Consider the following 19,700-nt stretch of genomic DNA (forward strand, 5'->3'; position numbering starts at 1 on the left):
TGAGACTAGTGATTGTCTTTTTTTATATTGTAATAGTATAAGCTTTATTTATTATTTATTTATTTTTAATTAATTTTATTTTTATATTCCCCATACAATTGCAACCCCCTTATTTTGACCCCAATCCCTCCCCTCCCCACACCCCCCCCCCAGAGTGTCTCTAGTTCATTGTTTTTTGTTGATTTTGATTTTCACTTTCTTATAGTTATTCATTTTCCTGGTCCCTTATTTAAGTTTTCTAGATTCCTGCTATGAGTGAGACCATCCGGTATTTTTCTTTTTCTTTCTGGCTTATTTCGCTGAGCATGATCCCTTCCAGCGCCATCCATGTCGCTGCAAATTGCATGTGTTTATCTTTTTTGAATGCTGAGTAATATTCCATGGTGTATATGCACCACATCTTCTTGATCCAGTCATCTATTTTTGGGCATTTGGGTTGTTTCCAAAGCTTAGCTATTGTAAACAGTACTGCTATAAACATAGGGGTGGAGGTGCTCTTTGGAATGGATGTTTCTGTTTCTTTGGGTGAATACCTAGGAGTGGAATTGCTGGATCATATGGAAGCTCTATGTTTAGTAGGTCCAGAAATCTCCACACAGCTCTCCATAGTGGTTGGGCCAGTTTGCACTCCCACCAGCAGTGCAGGAGAGTTCCTTTTTCTCCACACCCTCACCAACATTTGTTATTGCTAGTTTTTTTAATATGTGCCATTCTCACTGGTGTAAGATGGTATCTCATGGTAGTTTTGATTTGCATTACCCTGATTACAAGTGATGTAAAACATTTTTTCATATGCCTGTTGGCCTCTCCACAGAAGTTTCTTTTTAGCTCTTCTGCCCATTTTTTGACAGGATTATTTTCTTTGTTTGTGCTGAGTCTCATCAGCTCTTTGCAGATTTTTGTGATCAGTCCTTTATCATTAGTGTTGTGTGCAGAAATGTTCTCCCAGTCAGTGGGGTTTCTCTTTGTTTTTGTTATTGTCTCTTTTGCTGTGCAGAAGCTCTTTAATTTGATGTAGTCCCAGCTGTTGATCTTTGCCTTCACTCTTACTGCTTTGGGTGATGTGTCTGTAAAGATGTCTTTGATGTGCATATCACGTAGTGTTTCGCCTATATTTCCTTCTATGTATTTTATGGTTGCAGGTCTTATGTCTAGTTCTTTAATCCATTTTGAGTTGATTTTTGTGTATGGTGTGAGGTAGTGGTCAAGCTTCATTCTTTTGCATGGAGCGACCCAGTTTTCCCAGCACCATTTATTGAACACACTTTCTTTGCTCCAATGCATAGTCTTTGCTCCTTTGTCAAAGATTAGTTGACCATAAATCTGAGGGTTTATTTCTGGATTTTCTATTCGATTCCATTGGTCTGTGTGTCTGTTCTTGTTCCAATACCATGCAGTTTTTGATGATTATGGCTTTGTAGTATAGTTTGAAGTCTGGGAGTGTGATGCCTCCATTCCCTTCTTTTTGTTTCAGGAGAGCTTTGGCTATTCGGGGTTTTTGGTGATTCCATGTGAATTTCATCAGTAATTGTTCTATTTCTTTGAAGAATGACATTGAAATTTTTATTGGAATAGCATGGAATCTGTGTATTGCTTTTGGTAGGATGGCCATTTTAATAATGTTTATTCTTACAATCCATGAGCAGGGGAGGTCTTTCCATTTCTTTGTGTCTTCTTCTATTTCTTTTAACAGTGTTTTATAGTTTTCTTTGTATAGGTCCTTTACCTCTTTTGTTAGATTTATTCCCAAGTATTTGATTTTTTTTGTTTCAATAATAAAAGGGATGGGTTTTTTGGTTTCTTCTTCTTCAGATTTATTGTTTGTGTATAGGTAGGCTACTGACTTTTGTCTGTTGATTTTGTATCCTGCCACTTTACTGAACTGATTGATGAGTTGAATTTGTTTTTCTGTGGAGTTTTTGGGGTTCTCTATGTATACTATCATATCATCTGCAAATAGTGATAGTTTGACTTCTTCTTTTCCTATTTGGATTCCTTGTATGTCTTTCTCTTGTCTTATTGCCCTGGCTAGGACTTCCAGTATTATATTGAAAAGCAGTGGTGAGAGTGCACGTCCTTGTCTTGTTCCAGATCTTAATGGAAATGCTTTCAGCTTTTCACCATTGAGAATGATACTGGCTGTTGGCTTGTAATACATGGCCTTTATGATGTTGACGTACGTTCCTTGTATCCCAAGAATTTCAAGGGCTTTTATCATGAATGGGTGTTGCACTTTATCGAAAGCTTTCTCAGCATCTATTGATATTATCATATGGTTTTTATATTTCTTTTTGTTGATGTGTTGGATAACGTTGATTGATTTTTGGATGTTGAACCATCCTCGTGTCCCTGGCGTGAATCCTACTTGCTCGTGGTGAATTATCTTATGGATACATTGTTGGATTCTGATAGCTAAAATTTTATTGAGGATTTTTGCATCAGTGTTCATTAGGGAGATTGGCCTCTAGTTTTCCTTTTCGTGTTGTCCTTGTTCGGTTTTGGTATTAGTGTAATGTTGGCTTCATAGAACGTGTTTTGTATTGTCCCTTCCTTCTCAATTTTTTGGAAGAATTTGTGAAGGATAGGCACTAATTTGTCTCTGAATGTTTGGTAGAATTCATTTGTAAATCCATCAGGTCCTGGGCTTTTGTTTTTGGGGAGGTTCTTGATGACCATTTCAATTTTGCTGCTTGTCATTGGCCTGTTTAGGTGTTCTATTTCTTCATCATCTAGCTTTGGGTGATTGTAGAGTTGTGGAATTTGTCCATCTCCTCTAGATTGTTGAACTTGTTTCCATATAACAGTTCATAGTAGTTACTGATTATTCTTTTGAATTCTGCTGTGTCCGTTGTGATTTCTCCTCTTTCATTTATGATCCTGTTTATTTGTGCTTTCTCCCTTTTTTCCTTTGTGAGCCTGGCTAGGGGTTTATCTATTTTATTGATTTCTTCAAAGAACCAGCTCTTGGTTTCATTGATCTTTTGGATTGTTTTTTTAGTTTTGATTTCATTTATTTCTGCTTTGGTTTTTATTATTTCTTTTCTTCTACTGGTTTTGGGGTTTTTTTTTTTGTTGTTCTTTTTCTAGATCTTTGAACTTCAAGATTAGGTTGTTTCTTTGAGTTCTTTCTTGTTTCTTGATGTGAGCCTCTATGGCTATATATTTCCCTCTTATTACTGTTTTTGCTGCATCCCATACTTTTAGGAAATTGGTGTCCTACTTGTCATTCAATTCTTTGATCTCATTAGTCCAGTGGTCTTCCAGTAGTGTGGTTTTCAATCTCCAGTTCCTTTCCTTCTTTTTATGGTTTATTTCTAGTTTGATGCCTTCATGGTCAGAAAAGATGGTTGGTATGATTTCAATCTTGGTGTATCTGTTGATGTTTGTCTTGTGTCCCAGTATGTGATCAATCCTGGAGAATGATCTGTGTGCACTTGAGAAAAATGTGTACTCCATTTTTTTTGGGGGGGGGGTTTAGTGTTCTATAGATATCTGTTAAGCCCAAGCGCTCTAGGTCCTTATTTAGAGCTTTAGTGTCTTTACTTATTTTTTGTCTCGTTGATCTATCCATTGTTGATAGTGGTGTGTTGAAGTGTCCCACCACGTATGTGTTTTCTCTGATGTCTGTTTTCAGAGATGACAATAGTTGTCTGATATATTTTGGTGCTCCTTCGTTTGGTGAATATATGTTAATGAGTGTTATTTCTTCTTGAAGTATTGTCCCCTTGATCATAATGTAGTGACTGTTGGGGTCTCTTTTTATCTTTTTGAGTTTGAAATCTGTTTTATCTGATATAAGTATAGCTGTTCCTGCTTTCTTTTTTGGTCCATTTGCTTGTAGGATTGTTTTCCATCTTTAACTTTGAGTCTATTTTTATCTTTGTAGCTAAATGTGTTTCCTGGAGACAGCAAAAGGTTGGGTTTGTTTCTTAATCCAGCCTGCGACTCTGTGTCTTTTTATTGAAGAGTTTAGTCCATTTACATTTAGAGTTAATATTGATATGTTAGCATCTGTATTTGCCATTGTGTTTGTCTTTCCTTTGAGTTTATTTATTTATTCCTTTAATAACTTTTTTTTTTTTGGCCTTCTTTCATTATTATTCGTCCCTCTGAGGTTCTGGCTTTAGGACTCCTTGTAGTATTTTTTGGAGTGGGGGTTTAGTCGTAATGAAATTCCAGAGTTTCTGTTTCTCTGGGAAGGTCCTTATTCTTTCTTCATAGAGGAAGGAGAGCTTTGCGGGATAGAGTATTCTTGGTTGGCATCTGTTTTCTTGGAGTCTGTTGACTATGTCCCTCCACTCTCTCCTTGCCCGTAGTGTTTCTTCAGAGAAGTCTGATGTCCGCCTGATTGGTTTCCCTTTGAATGTTATCTGTTTCTTCCCTCTTGTCAGCTTCATTATTTTTTCCTTGTCCTGGATTCTTGGGTGCTTTACTATTATGTGTCTGTCTTGCTGAATTTTCCTTTTGTCGTGGAAGTTTGGTGTTCTTCTTGCTTCTTGTATATCAATTTTCAGCTCCTTCTTCACGTTTGGGAAGTTCTCTTCAAATATCTCTTTGAATATTTTCTCTGTTCCTTCATCTCTCTCCTCTCCTTCTGGTATTCCTATAACTCTTATATTTCCTTTCCTCATGGAGTCAGATAGTTCCCAAAGTCTTTCTTCGGTTTTTTCCCTTCGTACTCTCTTTCCTTTTCTGTTTTGGTTCTTTTTATTTCTGTGTCTTCAAGAGTACTTATTCGTTCTTCCATTTCATCTATTCTGCGTTCATTGCTTTTCCCAGAGTTCTTTAGTGCCTCCATTAATTCTTTGATCTCCTGCATTTCTTTTACTTCCCTCTTTAGGAACTCAAATCATTCTTCTTATCGTTGATTATTTTTCCCTTATCATTGTTTTCCTGTATGACTTCTGTTAGTTTTTTGATCATAGCAATTTTAAATTCTCTTTCTGGAAGGTTCAGAAGTCCTTCCAAGTTACTGTTGTTGCAATCTGGTGGGTGGTTTTCTTTTTGTGGTGTGCTTTTTTCCTCAGGAGTTGCTAGGTTGCGTGTGGTTCTTCTACTCCCTACTGTCTGTTTTCTAATTTGCCGTATGCATTGGGACATGGTGTTACTGGGAGTGGCCGGCATCTTGGGTGAACTTCTCTGCTCTCCTCTGGCTCCTCCAGGAGCCTTCTTTCAGTTTCAAGCAGTCTTTACTGAAGAAAGGTCCCTGTTCTAAATTGGCGATTCAGAGACAGGCACACTCTTCCACGCGCCTCTCTGCCCTGGTCGTGGGTACCCGCTTCCCCTCTGGGCTCAGACTGTTGGTCAGGAGGGGCCTGGCGTGGGCGAACTTCCCAGCTCACCACTGGCTCCTCTGGGAGCTTTCTGCTGGTTTCAAGCAGTCTTTACTGACAAAAGGTCCCTATTCTATGGGGTGTTGGTGATTTTTTTTCTGGTCACTACGTGGCGCCAGAGATCTCTCCTAGTGTCCTTGGGGAGCTGTTTTTTTCACCCCATGGGACGGGGAACAGAGTGGGATTTGTGGGGAAAGCCTCAACTGCTTTGGGGTGCTGTGTCTGCCCTGTGCCCCACCATCGTGGGGAACCCACATCCCAAATTTTGTGCCCTGGGTCTCAGTTCCAAAGCCCTCAGATCCAGGATGCAGGCTGTAGCCCAGTTCAGTGTCCGCAGAAATGGCGCCTTTTGCACCTTGCTCCCTTGTCCAGGTGCCTGGTTTCTGATTACTCAGTGAGGGCCATTCACCTCAGTGACAAACCCTGCTCATCTCCCCGCAAGCCTAGGTCACAGGCATGGGGACCTGGGCAGCCGTGACCCGTGTTTGCTTTTCAAGTGTGCTGCTTTTCTGCACAAGCTTACCGGCTGGCCTGGGGCTGTGTGTAGGTCTCCAGGAGTCTTTGTTTTTCCCTAATGGCACCTGAAGCCATTCGATCACCTCCCCGGTGAATCCTGCAGGGTTCTCCACAGCTCCAGTTCATGGGGTGTGGTGGCTGAAATAGTTCCTTTCCACTCAGTCCCGCTTGATGTCTAGTTTGTTCTTGTTGGTTGTTTTAGTTTTTTTTATTTTTTCCTCCTTTCGGTTGGTCGGAGAGTGCCGACTTTGTGGTTGGGGGAGGGTAGCAGGGTTCTGAGCTTTCCTCCCTTCTAGTCCTCTTTTATGGCAACTTTCTTCTTCGGGTAGTTTGCTGGAGTCCTCCGTTTATCTTCCGTGTCCCAGTTCTCACCTAGGTGATTGTCTTGATGGAAATATCCATCAAAGCTTCTGTTATTCATTAGGAAAATGTAATGAGACACACTTTTGAATGTTCAAAATGTCATCGTAACTAAACAATAGTAATTGAGGTACAATCTGAAAAATGGCTAATTCATATATCAAGCATTAAGAATTTGTTGGGGGCCTCGCTGGTGGCACAGAGGTTAAAGTCTCAGTGCTATCAATCTATCCCAGGCACTGCAGCATGAGTTCAATCCCCAGCCAGGCAGCTGACCCACATGGTATAGCAGACTTCTCCTGTCTCCTGTCTTGCCTGCTGCTCCCCTCAGCAGTGTATTTCAGTCAATTCACCTGTTTTACTCCACACTCTGACACTCTGACTATGGTGGTGCTCTCAACCCCTGCACCTCTGGCCTACACCCAAGTTCTTCTACACAAAAATAAGTCTTTGAAAGAAAAAAAAAAGAATTTGGGTCCTTTTTGTCCTTTCAACATCCAGAGGAAAAAAGTATTATCTTTCTTATGTTTCATGCATAAGAATTTTAATTCTTATTCCTGGTCATAAAGTGAACAAAGATTTGGCTAGCAAATTTGATAACAATATATCCTGAAAATCAAATATACTTCCCAACAATCTTCCAACCCTTCCCACATTTATTGAGGCATAACTGACATACAACCAACTGTACATGTTTAAACTATACAACTTGATGAGTTTGACACATGTGCACCAATGAAACCACTGCCACAATTAAGATGGTGAACATATCCATCACCACCCAATGTTTCCACATGTTCCGTTGTAATGCCCCCCACCACCCATATCTGAAACAGCTACTCCCCAGCCAAGGTACTCACTAATCTGTGTTTGTCACTATAGACTTGTCTTCATTTTCTAGCATTTTATAGAAATGGAATATAAATTATTAATTCTTTTTGGTCTGGCTCCTTTCACCATGTAGAATGCTTTTGATAGGTTTATTGCTGTGTACATCAGTATTCATTCCTCTTACTGACATTCCATTTTGCAAGTGTATCTCAATTTGTTACCCAATCTTTGATTGATAATTAAACCTTCAATGGGCTTGTCGTCTCCAATAACATGGATGCCATGAAATCTCCCATCACTGGTAAAATCAATCAAGTCACATGTCTGAAGTCACAAAGTTGAGGGCAAACCTGGGTTTGATGGAGTCCCCCATAGAAGAAGGGAAGCTCCTGGGAACTATTTTCCTATCACAGCAAAATGAAACTAGGAATTTGCCTTTTTCTCTGTATCACAATGTGTATGCAAAAGCACCTAGTCAAGAATGATCTAAAGGAGGGGCCTCCCTGATGATGTAGGGGTTAAAGACAGTGCTATCAAGCTATTGCCAGCTACTGCAGTACAAGTTCAACTGGCCAGCCAGGGAGCAATCCATGTGGCGCAGCAGACCTCTGATGACTGGCCTGCTGCTCCCCTCAGCAGTGTATTTCAGTAGATCTGCCTGTTCTATTCCCCACTCTGTCTCTGGTGAATCCTCTCACTCTCCGCACCTCTGGCTTACAGCCCAGATCTTGTATGCATAAATAAATAAATCTTAAAAAAAATGAGTGATCTAAAGGAAAGACCTATTTCTCCTCTCCCCAATCCCAACCCTCTTGTCATTTCAGACTCCTAAGGGGACCTGTGCTATAGCAGTGAAGGCTGCTATTGATGTGGGATACCAGCACTTTGACGGGGCCTTCCTCTATGAGAATGAGCATGAAGTGGGTGAGGCCATCAGAGAGAAGATGGCAGAGGGAAAGGTGCAGAGAGAGAATATCTTCTACTGCGGAAAGGTGAGCTCTTCCTTTGGCCCCCACATCTCCTTATATGAGGGTGGATCTTGTGTCATTTTTCTCTGCTAAAGGATGTTGGATTCACCAAGAGTGAGTTCTTAACTCCAGACTGCTCACTCTTGTCTAGAATTCAGGCACTCATTAGCTCTTGAAGTTTAGAACAATGCTCCGTCTGCATACATGGGCATTGAATTAAGATAATATGGGCACAGACAAATCTGCCAAGTTTACAAACTGGGGAGTGGAAGGAAGAAGGAGACTCACATTTTTCAAAACTCTCTTTAGAAGGGCAGTTTTCATTTTCTTTTGTGGATATGTATTCATATATCACTAATTTTTTTAACTGGCTCTTTTTTTATTGGAGTAACATTGTTTTAAAACACTGTTGATTTAGGGGTAAAATTTCACACATTCAGATGTATGTTACCACACCATGTCTACCACCCAAACATCCCTAATCCTCAACCAAAATCCACTGGTTTCCCTCCTACTGTGTTCCCCATCTCCGACCCTCCCTTTCTGGTAGTCTCAGTTCTGTGCTGAGATTTCTAGGGTTTGTTTTGGTTAGTTTTGTATGTTCCTTTGTCTTGTCTTTTTATATGCCACATATGAATGAAATCATCCAGTATTTGTCTTTCTCATTCTGACTTCGCTTATCATAATCCCTTCCAGTTTCATTCATGTTGTCATAAATGGCAAGAGTTCATCTTTTTGACAGCAGAGTAGTATTCCATTGTGTATATGTACAACATCTTCTTAATCCACTCATCTTTCATTGAGCATTCAATTGTTTCCATAACTTAGCTATTGTAAATAGTGCTACAATAAATACAGAGTGCATGTATTTCTTTGTTTTTTTTTTGTTTGCTTGTTTTTTGTTTTTTTTAAAATAGAGGCATGTTTTATTTATTTATTTATTTGTTTGTTTTGTTTATACAAGCACTGGGTACAGTCAAAAGTGCGGGAGGGTGAGAGAATTCACCAGAGCCAGAGCGGGGAGCAGAGCAGGCAGAAGGACCGAAGTACACTGCTGAGGGGAGCAGCGGGCGGCAGGAGAGGTCTGCGCGCCATGCAGGACCCTCCTCCGGTGGCCGGGGAGCAGCCGGGGATGGAACCGGCACCGCAGAAGCCGCGGGCAGCTTCGCAACCCAGCGCTCAACCGCTGTGCCACCGGGGAGGCCCGCATGTATCTCTTTGAATTGGTGATTTGATATTCTGCCATTGGGCATCCAATGCTCCCATAACTATTTTTAATATTTTGAGACACCTCCCTACTGTTTTCCATAGAAGTTGAACCAGTGTACATTTCTACCAACAGCGTAGGAGGGTTCCTTTTTCTCCACATCTTTGTCAACACTTGTTTCTAATTTTGTTTTTTGCTTTTTTTTTTTGTTTGTTTCTTTAAATGGGCCATTCTCACATGTGAAAGGTGGTATCTTATTGTGGTTTAAATTTGCATTTCCCTAATGCTAGCATATCATAAAGTTCAACATTTTAAATCAGTAGTTTTTAATATATTCACAACGTAGTGCAATCATCACCACTACCTAACTCCAGAATATTTTCATCATACTAAAAAGAAACCTCATACACACTACCAGTCAATTCTCATTTAGCCCTCTCCTCCAGCCATTGGAAACCACTGATCTACTTTCTATTTCTGTGGTTTTCCTACTCTGGACTTTTCATACAAATAGGTTCATACAATATGTGAGCTTTTATGTCTAGTTTCTTTCACTTAGTATAATATTTTCTAAGTTTATTCATACTGTGTGATGTTTGAAAACTATTCCTTTGTAGGATACACTGTATTTTTGTTAAGATCACTCACTGCCTTTTGAAAAATTTAAAGCACCTGTGTTAGAAGTCACAATCCATTGAAGAGCAGGCAGAAAGATAAAGTATCATGATTAAAATGAAAGTCAGTGGGAAATGGACAATGCATATTTACAGGCACATTTGCAGAAATAAAACTGTACCACTTTGGGATACTGGTAATATCATTCTCCTGAGTATTCTAGAGAGGAGAAGATTCTGCTTTCAACTTCACTCACTCACCAATTGCCCCTCTTCCTGGCTCCCTGCTTAGTCTCCTTTCCAAGTTCTTCAGGGAACTGTGGTTTCCTGAGTCACCAGCCACTTATGGTTATGATTCCCAAGGTCACACAGAACCACTGTCCCAAAATATCAGCCTGAAACTTTTCACTTTATTATAGCTTTACAATTTTGATTCTTAAAGATTTTGTTATTACAGAATCTCTTATTAGAGTAAAATACCAAACCTCAAGTTGGGTTCTTCCAAAATATTTCAAGAGAAGAATAAACTTGTATTTATATCTTGAGGGCCTAGGACAAAGCAGTCTGACCAAAACCAGAAATATGTTTAGCTCTATGTTGTTGTTTTTTTTTTTAGGCTTTTGCAATTTTTTCTCCATAATGTGTTTTGGAGAATTGGGGTTAGTCAAGCAACAGATCAGATTATGACATCGGGCTTTTGAACAGAGAAATAAACTTTAATGCAAATAGATTGGTAAGAAGGCAGATGATAAATTCAAATCTACATCCCTAGTTAAGAAAGGAAATGATGTTGTTGAGGTTTGGAGGTAACTAGGGTTGAGAACAAAGGAATTCTATTTCATTGGTTAAGGAGGAGGTTAGGGGCAAAGCAATCTGAACTTGGCTGAAGTTCATTGTCTAGTTACAGGGTAGTTCAAACACAGAGAAGAATAAAAAGGTTTTTCTTCAAATAACTAGAGTTTTAAATTTCTGTTGGTGAGTTCCTTATGTGGGGGTAGCACCTCTACCTCTGTGTTCTCAGTCTCCAGCTAGCTTTGCAGGTCAACTCAAGGTTGTTTGTTTTTACTTACTTAGACTGTGTCACATAAAATGCTTCTCTAAATACAAACCTCAAAAACAAAGTTAGATATGTTATTCTCTCTTTTGTGCTCTTGGGGTCTGAAAGCAATTTAACCAGATAGTCTCTGTTTCAATATAGTCTCCTTGTTTCAAAGTAGAGATGAGGTTTTTAAATTACAAAAAAATAAATAAATAAAACAAAAAATTTTCCTTCCTATATCTTTGGTCAACAGTTAATGTTGTTGCAATATCTATCATGTTGAAAAAATTGAACCAAATTAGGGACTTATCCTTCATATACTATCCAATGTCAAAGCTATTTTTCTTCTACTTTAGTGTCATAACACTTACAGAATCCTGACACCAAAAAATGTAGTATTTATTTACGGCTTCATTATTTTTTTCATTGCTTTATGAGCTTTATTTTGCTATCAGAAAGCACAATACTCTGAATATTGCCCTAAAAGGTAACAAAGTGTATTGTTTTCAGGTGATTGTTTTTGAAAACAGCAATTCTGATTTTTATCCTCTTGCTGTGTCATACAGCAACCTGAAAGATTTTTTAATTTACTGATCAATCTTCTACTGTTTCAAGAAATTCCTCATCAGATACTATTTCTGTAAAAAAAAAAATATGGTGTATTATGTTCTTATTTTAATATTTTTGTCTTATTTTCATTATAGGCAAATAAGCAAGACATCTCAACCAACTCATAACACCTGTAATCAACTCTATTTAAATCTCAAATTTTATTTTTTGTGTAATGGTTTTGTCAAATTCATTAAAAAGTACTCAGAGTAATTTTTCATCATTTTCATTGACCTTATAAGAAGTCCCAACACCTTTTCATCACTTTTTATTATTAAATGGAACATTTAGTTCTTACTCTTTCTAGATCTTTGTCCTTTATTGTGAAATATTTTTTGGTGAATTTTAACCTGAAAATATTGAACCAAGACCAATAAGCCATTATCTTTAATAATTAAAGAGAACTAAGTTCATTGTCATGAAATTAAATGAGTGTGTAAGATGTATATATAAGTGCTTTGTAAAGAATGAATGACTACTTTATTGAAAAACCATTAACGTGGGGCCTCCCCGGTGGCGCAGCGGTTGAGCACTGGGTTGCGAAACTGCCCGCAGCCTCTGCAGTGCCAGTTCGATCCCTGGCTGCTCCCCGGCCACCGGAGGAGAGTCCCGCATGGCGCGCAGACCTCTCCTGCCGCCCGCTGCTCCCCTCAGCAGTGTCCTTCGGTCCTTCTGCCTGCTCTGCTCCCCGCTCTGGCTCTGGTGAATTCTCTCACCCTCCCGCGCTTCTGACTGTACCCAGTGCTTGTATAAATAAATAAATATTAAAAAAAAAAAAAGAAGAAACATTAACGTGGATATTAGCTAACTATACTCACTTTTATTCTCTTAGTTATGGGCTACAAGTCTTACCCCAGAGATGGTCCGCCCCACCTTGGAAAGGACACTCAGGACCCTCCAGTTAGAATATGTGGATCTTTATATCATTGAAATACCCATGGCTTTTAAGGTAAGTTCAGATGCCTAAAGATTAGATCTCTGATATTTAGTAGTCACGCGCCAGGAGCAATGTGTATGAAGTTAGTTCATTACTTAGCATCATAGAATGTCATGGTGTTTTGTTACCAGAGATCAAAGAGTACTGACCTAGCCAAACAAATGCCCAGAAGATTATGTGAAGCAGATTCAGGCCTAGATCCCAAGTGGTTTTGATTCATACTCCAATGTACTTTTTATTCTGTCCTCACAACTGTAGTTAAACTTTCTCCATCAAACTAACGTGCAGTTTCCTAACTGTAGTCCACCATTTTGCTGGCCAACATCTAGATACACCCTTTTCTCCAATCACACAATCATGGAAATGTTTCCGCACAACATAATACAAAATAATAATTGCAACTGAAAATTTATCTCCCACCCCTCCAAAGGGAGATAACCCAAAGAATGGTCAGGTTTTTTGAGTCAGCTCCACGATTAAATGAATGAATCAAATTCTAGTTTGCCATTCATTTATTATCTAAGGTGGAAAGGAACATAGCAATTACATATGCCAGTGGCCTCATTTCACTCAAGAGAAAGCTGAGGTGCAAACCAATGAAAGAGCTAACTGAACAGAACTGGATCCAGATATTGGGTCACCTGATGCCAATCCCGTATTTGTCCTCTCTACTGCCCCACCCCTTCTGCTTTTTCGTCACACACCTAACAGTCCCAATACCTTGTGGACTATGGTAATTTCTTAATTTCAGACTCTTGTGAGTTATGACCTCGCCCCTCCTCTTCAGCCAACTTCAACTTTTGTTCAAACAGCAGATTTCTAGTTGAATCTTAAAGATTTGGAAAGAACCTGCATTAAAAAGTGAGAAAATGAAATTCACTTCTCTGTGGCTGACTCATGACTTGTAAAATCTTTATGGAGAAGGAAAATAGAGAATTTCTATTCCTATGCTTAGATGGGATCAAGGATTAAGGACACTGAAGACAAAAGAGTGAGACATGACATAATACAGTAACATTACTTCCCAACAAATTTATGATTCCTATAATTGAGAAATCAATCCTTGAAGTCAAAAATATCACATGCTTTTTAAATATCATGTTTTTAGACAAAAAGCTTTTCTTGCTAGAATATTTTAGCACATTATTACTTTTACATGTCATGTGAACAAGCAGACACAACTTCAGAACAACAAAATAGGAAAACTCATAAGACATTTTTAAAAGATGAAATTATTGCTCAGCAAAAATGAGAGTGAATAGCATCGATTTTTAGATGGTTGAATTATTCTTATAAAAATGTCTTACAGTGAGGCACCGGATAGAGGAATAATACAATGATTTTACCAAGATGAAGAGATTAGTAAAGTAGATACAGTGGACATCACAGATATATCAGGTTTGATAAGGCTTTAACAAAAATCTGGGAAAGTGAAAATTATTTAATAGAGTTCATGATGGAGGTATTAAACCATTCAAGAACAGAAGTAAAATTAGGAGTTACAAAAGGCAAGAAATATGGTGGGACACTGGAGTGGAAATGTGGGTCCTAAGTGTTGACAAGGTGAAAGAGCTCAGAAATCAGAGAGAGAAAAGATAATTAACATGAATAACCATATGGCATTGTGAAGAAAGATGGCCTTTGCATATTCTCATTGAGACAGGAGAAAATTTAAAAGAAATTGACTTTGCTAAAGAGGACAATGGGAAAAGTGATTCCAGTTGAATTTCATTCATGTGAGAAGGCAGAGAGAAGAATTAGGAAAAAAAATTTAAAGACATAATGGATTTTGTCCAACTGTTTTATTTTCAACAAAAATTCCCATTATCAAGGTCTACAAAGACTTCTTTATTCTCAGCCAAATCCAGTAGACACTTTGTCCTCCCATTATTAGAGCTCTTGCAAAACAGTTCACACCACCTCCTTCTTTATAAACATGTTTATTTCCTGCCTCCTCTGATGTCGCCCTCTCATGCTGCTTTGGCAGCTACTTCTCTGCCAGTCCTCAAATGCCATGTCCAGTACTCTGTCTTCAGTGTTCCTGCTTTAACGAGTCACACATACACTACAGGTGATCTTATCTCAATTCACATATGAGATACATAGGTCAGCTAAAATAATCAGACAGTAATATAATAGGGGAACATGTGTTTATTTGAGAATAGGAATCATGATTCCAGTCCACAACTAGTGACCTGGGCAAAAGTGTATTCCACCAGGGCCAGAGGAAATTTCTTTTTTAGTTTATTTTTTTTTTTAAGATTTAAAAAAAAAATTATTTATGTATACAAGAACTGGGGTGTAAGCTAGAGGTGCAGGGGGGCAGGGTAGAGGATTCACCAGAGAGAGTGGGGAGCTGAAGGGAGCAGCAGGCAAGACAGGAGAGGTCTGCTGCACCATGTGTGGGTTAGCTCCCTGGCCATCCAGGGATCGAACTTGGTGCTGCAGTGGCAATAGTTTGATAGGGCTGTTTTTAACCCCTGTACCACCGGGGAGGCAAAATTTTTAAGGATGAATCAGGGGTGTAGTCTAAGCTTTGTCACTTGTTGTGAAAATGTTGACTGGTTGCAGTATGGGACATTTTCTAACAATCCATAGACAGTCTCTTGTTTTCTAATTGCCCATAAAAAGAAAACAAGGAGTTGTCATTCTAGTTGCCAATAAGATAGGGAGTTGAGTCAGGCTGTTGATTCGGGCTGCACACAGCTACTCACTCCCAATACTCAAGATAGTGGTTAAAGACAAGATGGACTCTGATTCAAAGTAGATTCCACTAATACCATTTTAAATGCTGATGACTCCCAAATTTTGCCTGTGGCCACGACCTCTTCCTGAGCCTCTCTGTAAGACCTCTATGTTCAATTGCCACTGCAAATAGTCACTTGAGTGTCTAGCGGTCATTTCAAACTCAAAATATCCAAAACAAAACTCTTGATTCTTACCCCAACCTTAGGAAATGATCACTACCATCCACTCCAGGGGTCTGAAAATCTTTCATTACTGTCTTTTCCATTTCCAACTCCATAAGAGATATAAGGAAAAAAGAAGAAAATTGAAAGTCAATGTTCTAGACCATAGTCAGCCTTAGTTGGAAAAGGATCACCCCAAAACTTGAGAGGGTTTGACATGCAATGTGAGAGAGAGAGAGGGATGTTGAACTTCTGGTGGGTCCAAAGGGAAGGAGCCATTGGACAAGATAGCTAGAATTGAGAAATTACTGTGCATTTCCCTTGTACTTGGGGAGCATTCCAGTAATCACCTATACTTTTCTTAGCTGAAGAATTTCCTCTCTTTGGTTCCTTATGACAGTAAGAAATTTGCTTTGCTCAAGTAAATCCTTCGACAGGAAGAGACTGTCAAAACAGTGAGTCTGAAAGTTCTAATTCTCAACTTCTATTCTTTTTTCTTAATGAGCAATTTTGTCAATAAGGGAGACTTTAGAATTTAAGAACAATAGTCTGTCAACTGATAAAGGAAAAATAAATGCCAGTGTGAGATGAGATATATGTTGCACAAATGAATTTCTAAATGGTCTCTAAATGAATTTCTAAATGGTCTCACAATAGGGAAAAAAGTATATATCTGAATTGCTCTCTAGAGCCAGAATATACTGACAGCTCAAATTCCATAATTTTAATTCCTGGATATAAATAAGTTACACTTGCTATTTTATTTAATTTTTTTTTTTTTTGTAGCCTGGAGATGACGTTTATCCTAAAGATGAGAATGGTAAATTTATATATCATAAGACAGATCTGTGTGCCACTTGGGAGGTGAGTTCAAGTTGGCCTTTTTTTTTTTTTTTTTGCATACTTTGATTTCAGAAAAAAATTTAAAAAGGGAAAGAAGGATGCTTACACAGACACCAGTGGTCAGAAAGAGCTGTCCTTGAAAGGGGCAGGTTTGTTAAGAGATACCTGTATAGTCCCAGGCAGGCAGCCTTGGAGAAGGCTAGTGAAGAGAAACACCTGCATAGTCACAGGTGGGCAGCAGAGCTGCTGGCTTTTTATTTGTAAAGAATGCACTTTAAATTGATCTGATTATTTCTGTCTGATTTATGAATAGTGAGATATGAGATAGACAAAAAAAATCTATAATATATGAGATTCAAACATTATTGACTAACTTGACCCAATTGACATTTGTAGAATGCATCACCAATAAAGTCTAGAATGCTATTTTTCAAATGCACATGAAACATTTAACAAAATAGACCTCATTGTGAGACATGAAACAAATCACAACGCATATAAAAATATTCTTCATGCAAAGTAGGCTCTCTGATAAAACTGGAATTAAATTTTAAGTCAATAGGGCCTCCCCGGTGGCGCAGCGGTTGAGCCCTGGGTTGCGAAGGTGCCCGCAGCCTCTGCAGTGCCGGTTCGATCCCTGGCTGCTCCCCGGCCACCGGAGGAGGGTCCCACATGGCGCGCAGACCTCTCCTGCCGCCCGCTGCTCCCCTCAGCAGTGTACTTCGGTCCTTCTGCCTGCTCTGCTCCCCGCTCTGGCTCTGGTGAATTCTCTCACCCTCCCGCGCTTCTGACTGTACCCAGTGCTTGCATAAATAAATAAATAAATCTTAAAAAAAAATTTAAGTCAATAACAAAATGTATCTAAAAAAATTAATAGATACTTAGAAATTAATAAGCATACATATAAGTAACCCATAATACCAAAGAGAAATAACAATCTGTATCTGTATATAATACCAGTATGCTAACAACACAATTAGAAATGAAATTTTTAAAAAACATATGAAATATTTAAAGTTTAATAAAATCTGTAAAACTTAATAGTAAAAACTACAATCAATTACTGAGATGTCGAAAATTCCAGATAAATAGGGAGGTATATACTATGTTCTTTTGATTTTTTAAAATATATTTATTTATTTATGCATAGAAGAACTGGGTATAGGCCAGAGGCGTGGGGGTGAGAAATTCACTAGAGACAGAGTGGGGAGCAGAACAGGAAGATCTACTGAAATCCACTGCTGCAGGGAGCAAGGGGTAGGACTGAAGAGGTCTGCTATGCCACATGTGGCACGGGATTACACTCAGGCCATAGCAGTGATAGCGCTGAGACTTTAATACTTGTGCCACCAGGGAGGCCCCTGATCTTAAGACTAAATGCAGTTAAGATGTTAATTCTCCACCAACTGATATATAAATGCATTGCAATTCCAATCAAAATCCCAAAAGAAATTAAGAAACTGATTCTGTCATTTAACAGGAAGCGTAAATAACATAATGATGAGAGATCCAATTTATCAAAAAGATACACTAATTTTAACACACATGTATCAAATCAAATATCTTCTAAATACAGAAAGCAAAAATTGATAGAGGTCAGGAAGACAGAGCCCTTCTGGTGGCTTAGGTGTTGAGTCTCAGTACTCTCACCACTACAGTCTGAGTACCATCTCCGGCCATGGAGCTACCCACATGGTGCAGCAGACCTCTCCTGTCTCACCCGCTGCTCCCTTCAGCAGTGTATTTTAGTAGATCTTCCTGTTCTGCTCCCCACTCTGTCTCTGGTGAATCCTCTCACCCCCCCATACCTCCAGCCTGTACCCCAGCTCTTCTATGCAAAAATAAATAAAATCTTTAAAAAAAATTCAGGAAGACACTGATAAGTCCACTTTAATAAGAGATTTCTGATATATTCCTTTAAGTTATTGAGAACTCAGGAAAAGGTTGAGCTAACTTTATATATGTGTATGTGTACACACATATATACACATGTATACACATATATACACAAATGTATTAGAGAGTGGTACAGAGACAGGACAGAGAGATCTGCATCTAAAAACAGGAGAATGTACATTTCCCACATATGCCAGACATTCATAAAAATTGATCAGGTACCATGGCATAAACAAAACCTCAACAAATTTTAAGAAATAAGATTGTTACTGATGTGCTGATATACACTATAACAATTCCAGGGGGAGTCTCCCTGGTGGTGCAAGGGGTTAAGTCTCAGCACTATCAAGTTGTTGGCAGCCATTGTAGCATGAGTTCAATCCCCGGCCAGCGAGCTACCCAAATGGCGTGGCAGACCTCTCCTGTCTTGCCTGCTGCTCGCTGCAGCAGAGTATATGAATCAATTTGCCTGTTCTGCTCCCTGCTCTGTCTCTGGTGAATCCTCTCACCCTCCACCCTCTGGCCTGTACCCCAGCTCTTGTATGCATAAATAAATAAATCTTAAAAAAAATACAAGGGGGAGATAATGGTATACCATACTTCCAAACTCATTCAATCACAAAGTTTCCACCAATATCCCCCTTGTTTTTTCTTCATAGAATACCTGCCAGCATACTCAGAGACTTTTCTTTTTAAAGAACTCAGTCATTATTAAAAAGATTCATTCTTGATTGTTTTGAGGCTTCATCCTTGACTCATTGGCATTTACTCTTCAGGCTTTGGAAGCCTGCAAAGATGCTGGCTTGGTGAAATCCCTGGGAGTATCCAACTTTAACCGCAGGCAGCTGGAACTCATCCTGAATAAACCGGGGCTCAAATATAAGCCGGTCAGCAACCAGGTACAGCTTACCCTGGGAGTGGAGGGAGACGGACAGGGTGGACAGTGTCAGAGTCCAGTATTCACAAAACACAAGGATTTCTGGACTCAAAAGTCATGTGGTTGTTCTACAAATATCCTAAAAGAAAAAAATTCACCTTTTAATTTAGTTTTGTAGGTGCTGTACTGCTTGTGAAAATATTCTTAGCTGTTTGATAGCCAGGGACAAAGGTTTTATGCAACACGTCACTTTGACTTACAAACACTGTAATCTGAACTTGGAGACTGTTTATTATAGAAAATTGTATTTGCTAGAATGTTTACTGTAACTGACTGTTGACTTAAAGGTTTAAGCCAGGACAGCTACACAAAATTGAATGTGTTCCCCAATTATTTTAGGATTAACATGCAGTTGGTGCCTTCGCTAACCTTGTTTTAATTAATCTCACTAGTATAGAAACCATGGAAACTTTCCTGTTAGGAAAAATATTTGGGATTTGCCCCCTTATCCATGACACCTTTAAATGGATTTAATTGAAGAATTTTTTAACACTGTAAAAATGCATATATCTACATGCCTTAATTTTGGGCTCTGATCTCCACTGCAACCATATAGGTGGAGTGTCATCCATATTTCACCCAGCCTAAGCTCTTGCAATTTTGCCGACAACATAACATTGTCATTGTTGCCTACAGTCCTTTGGGCACTTCAAGGGATCCCGGGTGGTAAGTAATACTGTGCGTCCTCAGGAGCAGATCCT

General features: G+C 39.0%; 1 protein-coding gene across 2 annotated transcripts in view; it reads left to right on the plus strand.

Annotated features, from left to right (window-relative positions):
* Window positions 1–19,700, plus strand: part of AKR1D1 (aldo-keto reductase family 1 member D1) — a gene marked incomplete at both ends in the record, with an annotated part of 35,959 nt that overhangs the window by 5,942 nt on the left and 10,317 nt on the right. The window contains 5 exons of one of the 2 annotated variants that reach the window (XM_084230832.1): window positions 7,865–8,032; window positions 12,310–12,426; window positions 16,110–16,187; window positions 18,839–18,961; window positions 19,556–19,665. In XM_084230832.1, coding sequence (XP_084086958.1) covers window positions 7,865–8,032; window positions 12,310–12,426; window positions 16,110–16,187; window positions 18,839–18,961; window positions 19,556–19,665 — 596 coding nt within the window. The remainder of the gene's footprint in view (window positions 1–7,864; window positions 8,033–12,309; window positions 12,427–16,109; window positions 16,188–18,838; window positions 18,962–19,555; window positions 19,666–19,700) is intronic. The other variant, XM_084230833.1, reaches the window with a different exon arrangement.

The sequence above is a fragment of the Talpa europaea genome (genome assembly GCF_964194135.1).
Source record: "Talpa europaea genome assembly, chromosome: 3".
NCBI classification, from domain to species: domain Eukaryota; kingdom Metazoa; phylum Chordata; class Mammalia; order Eulipotyphla; family Talpidae; genus Talpa; species Talpa europaea.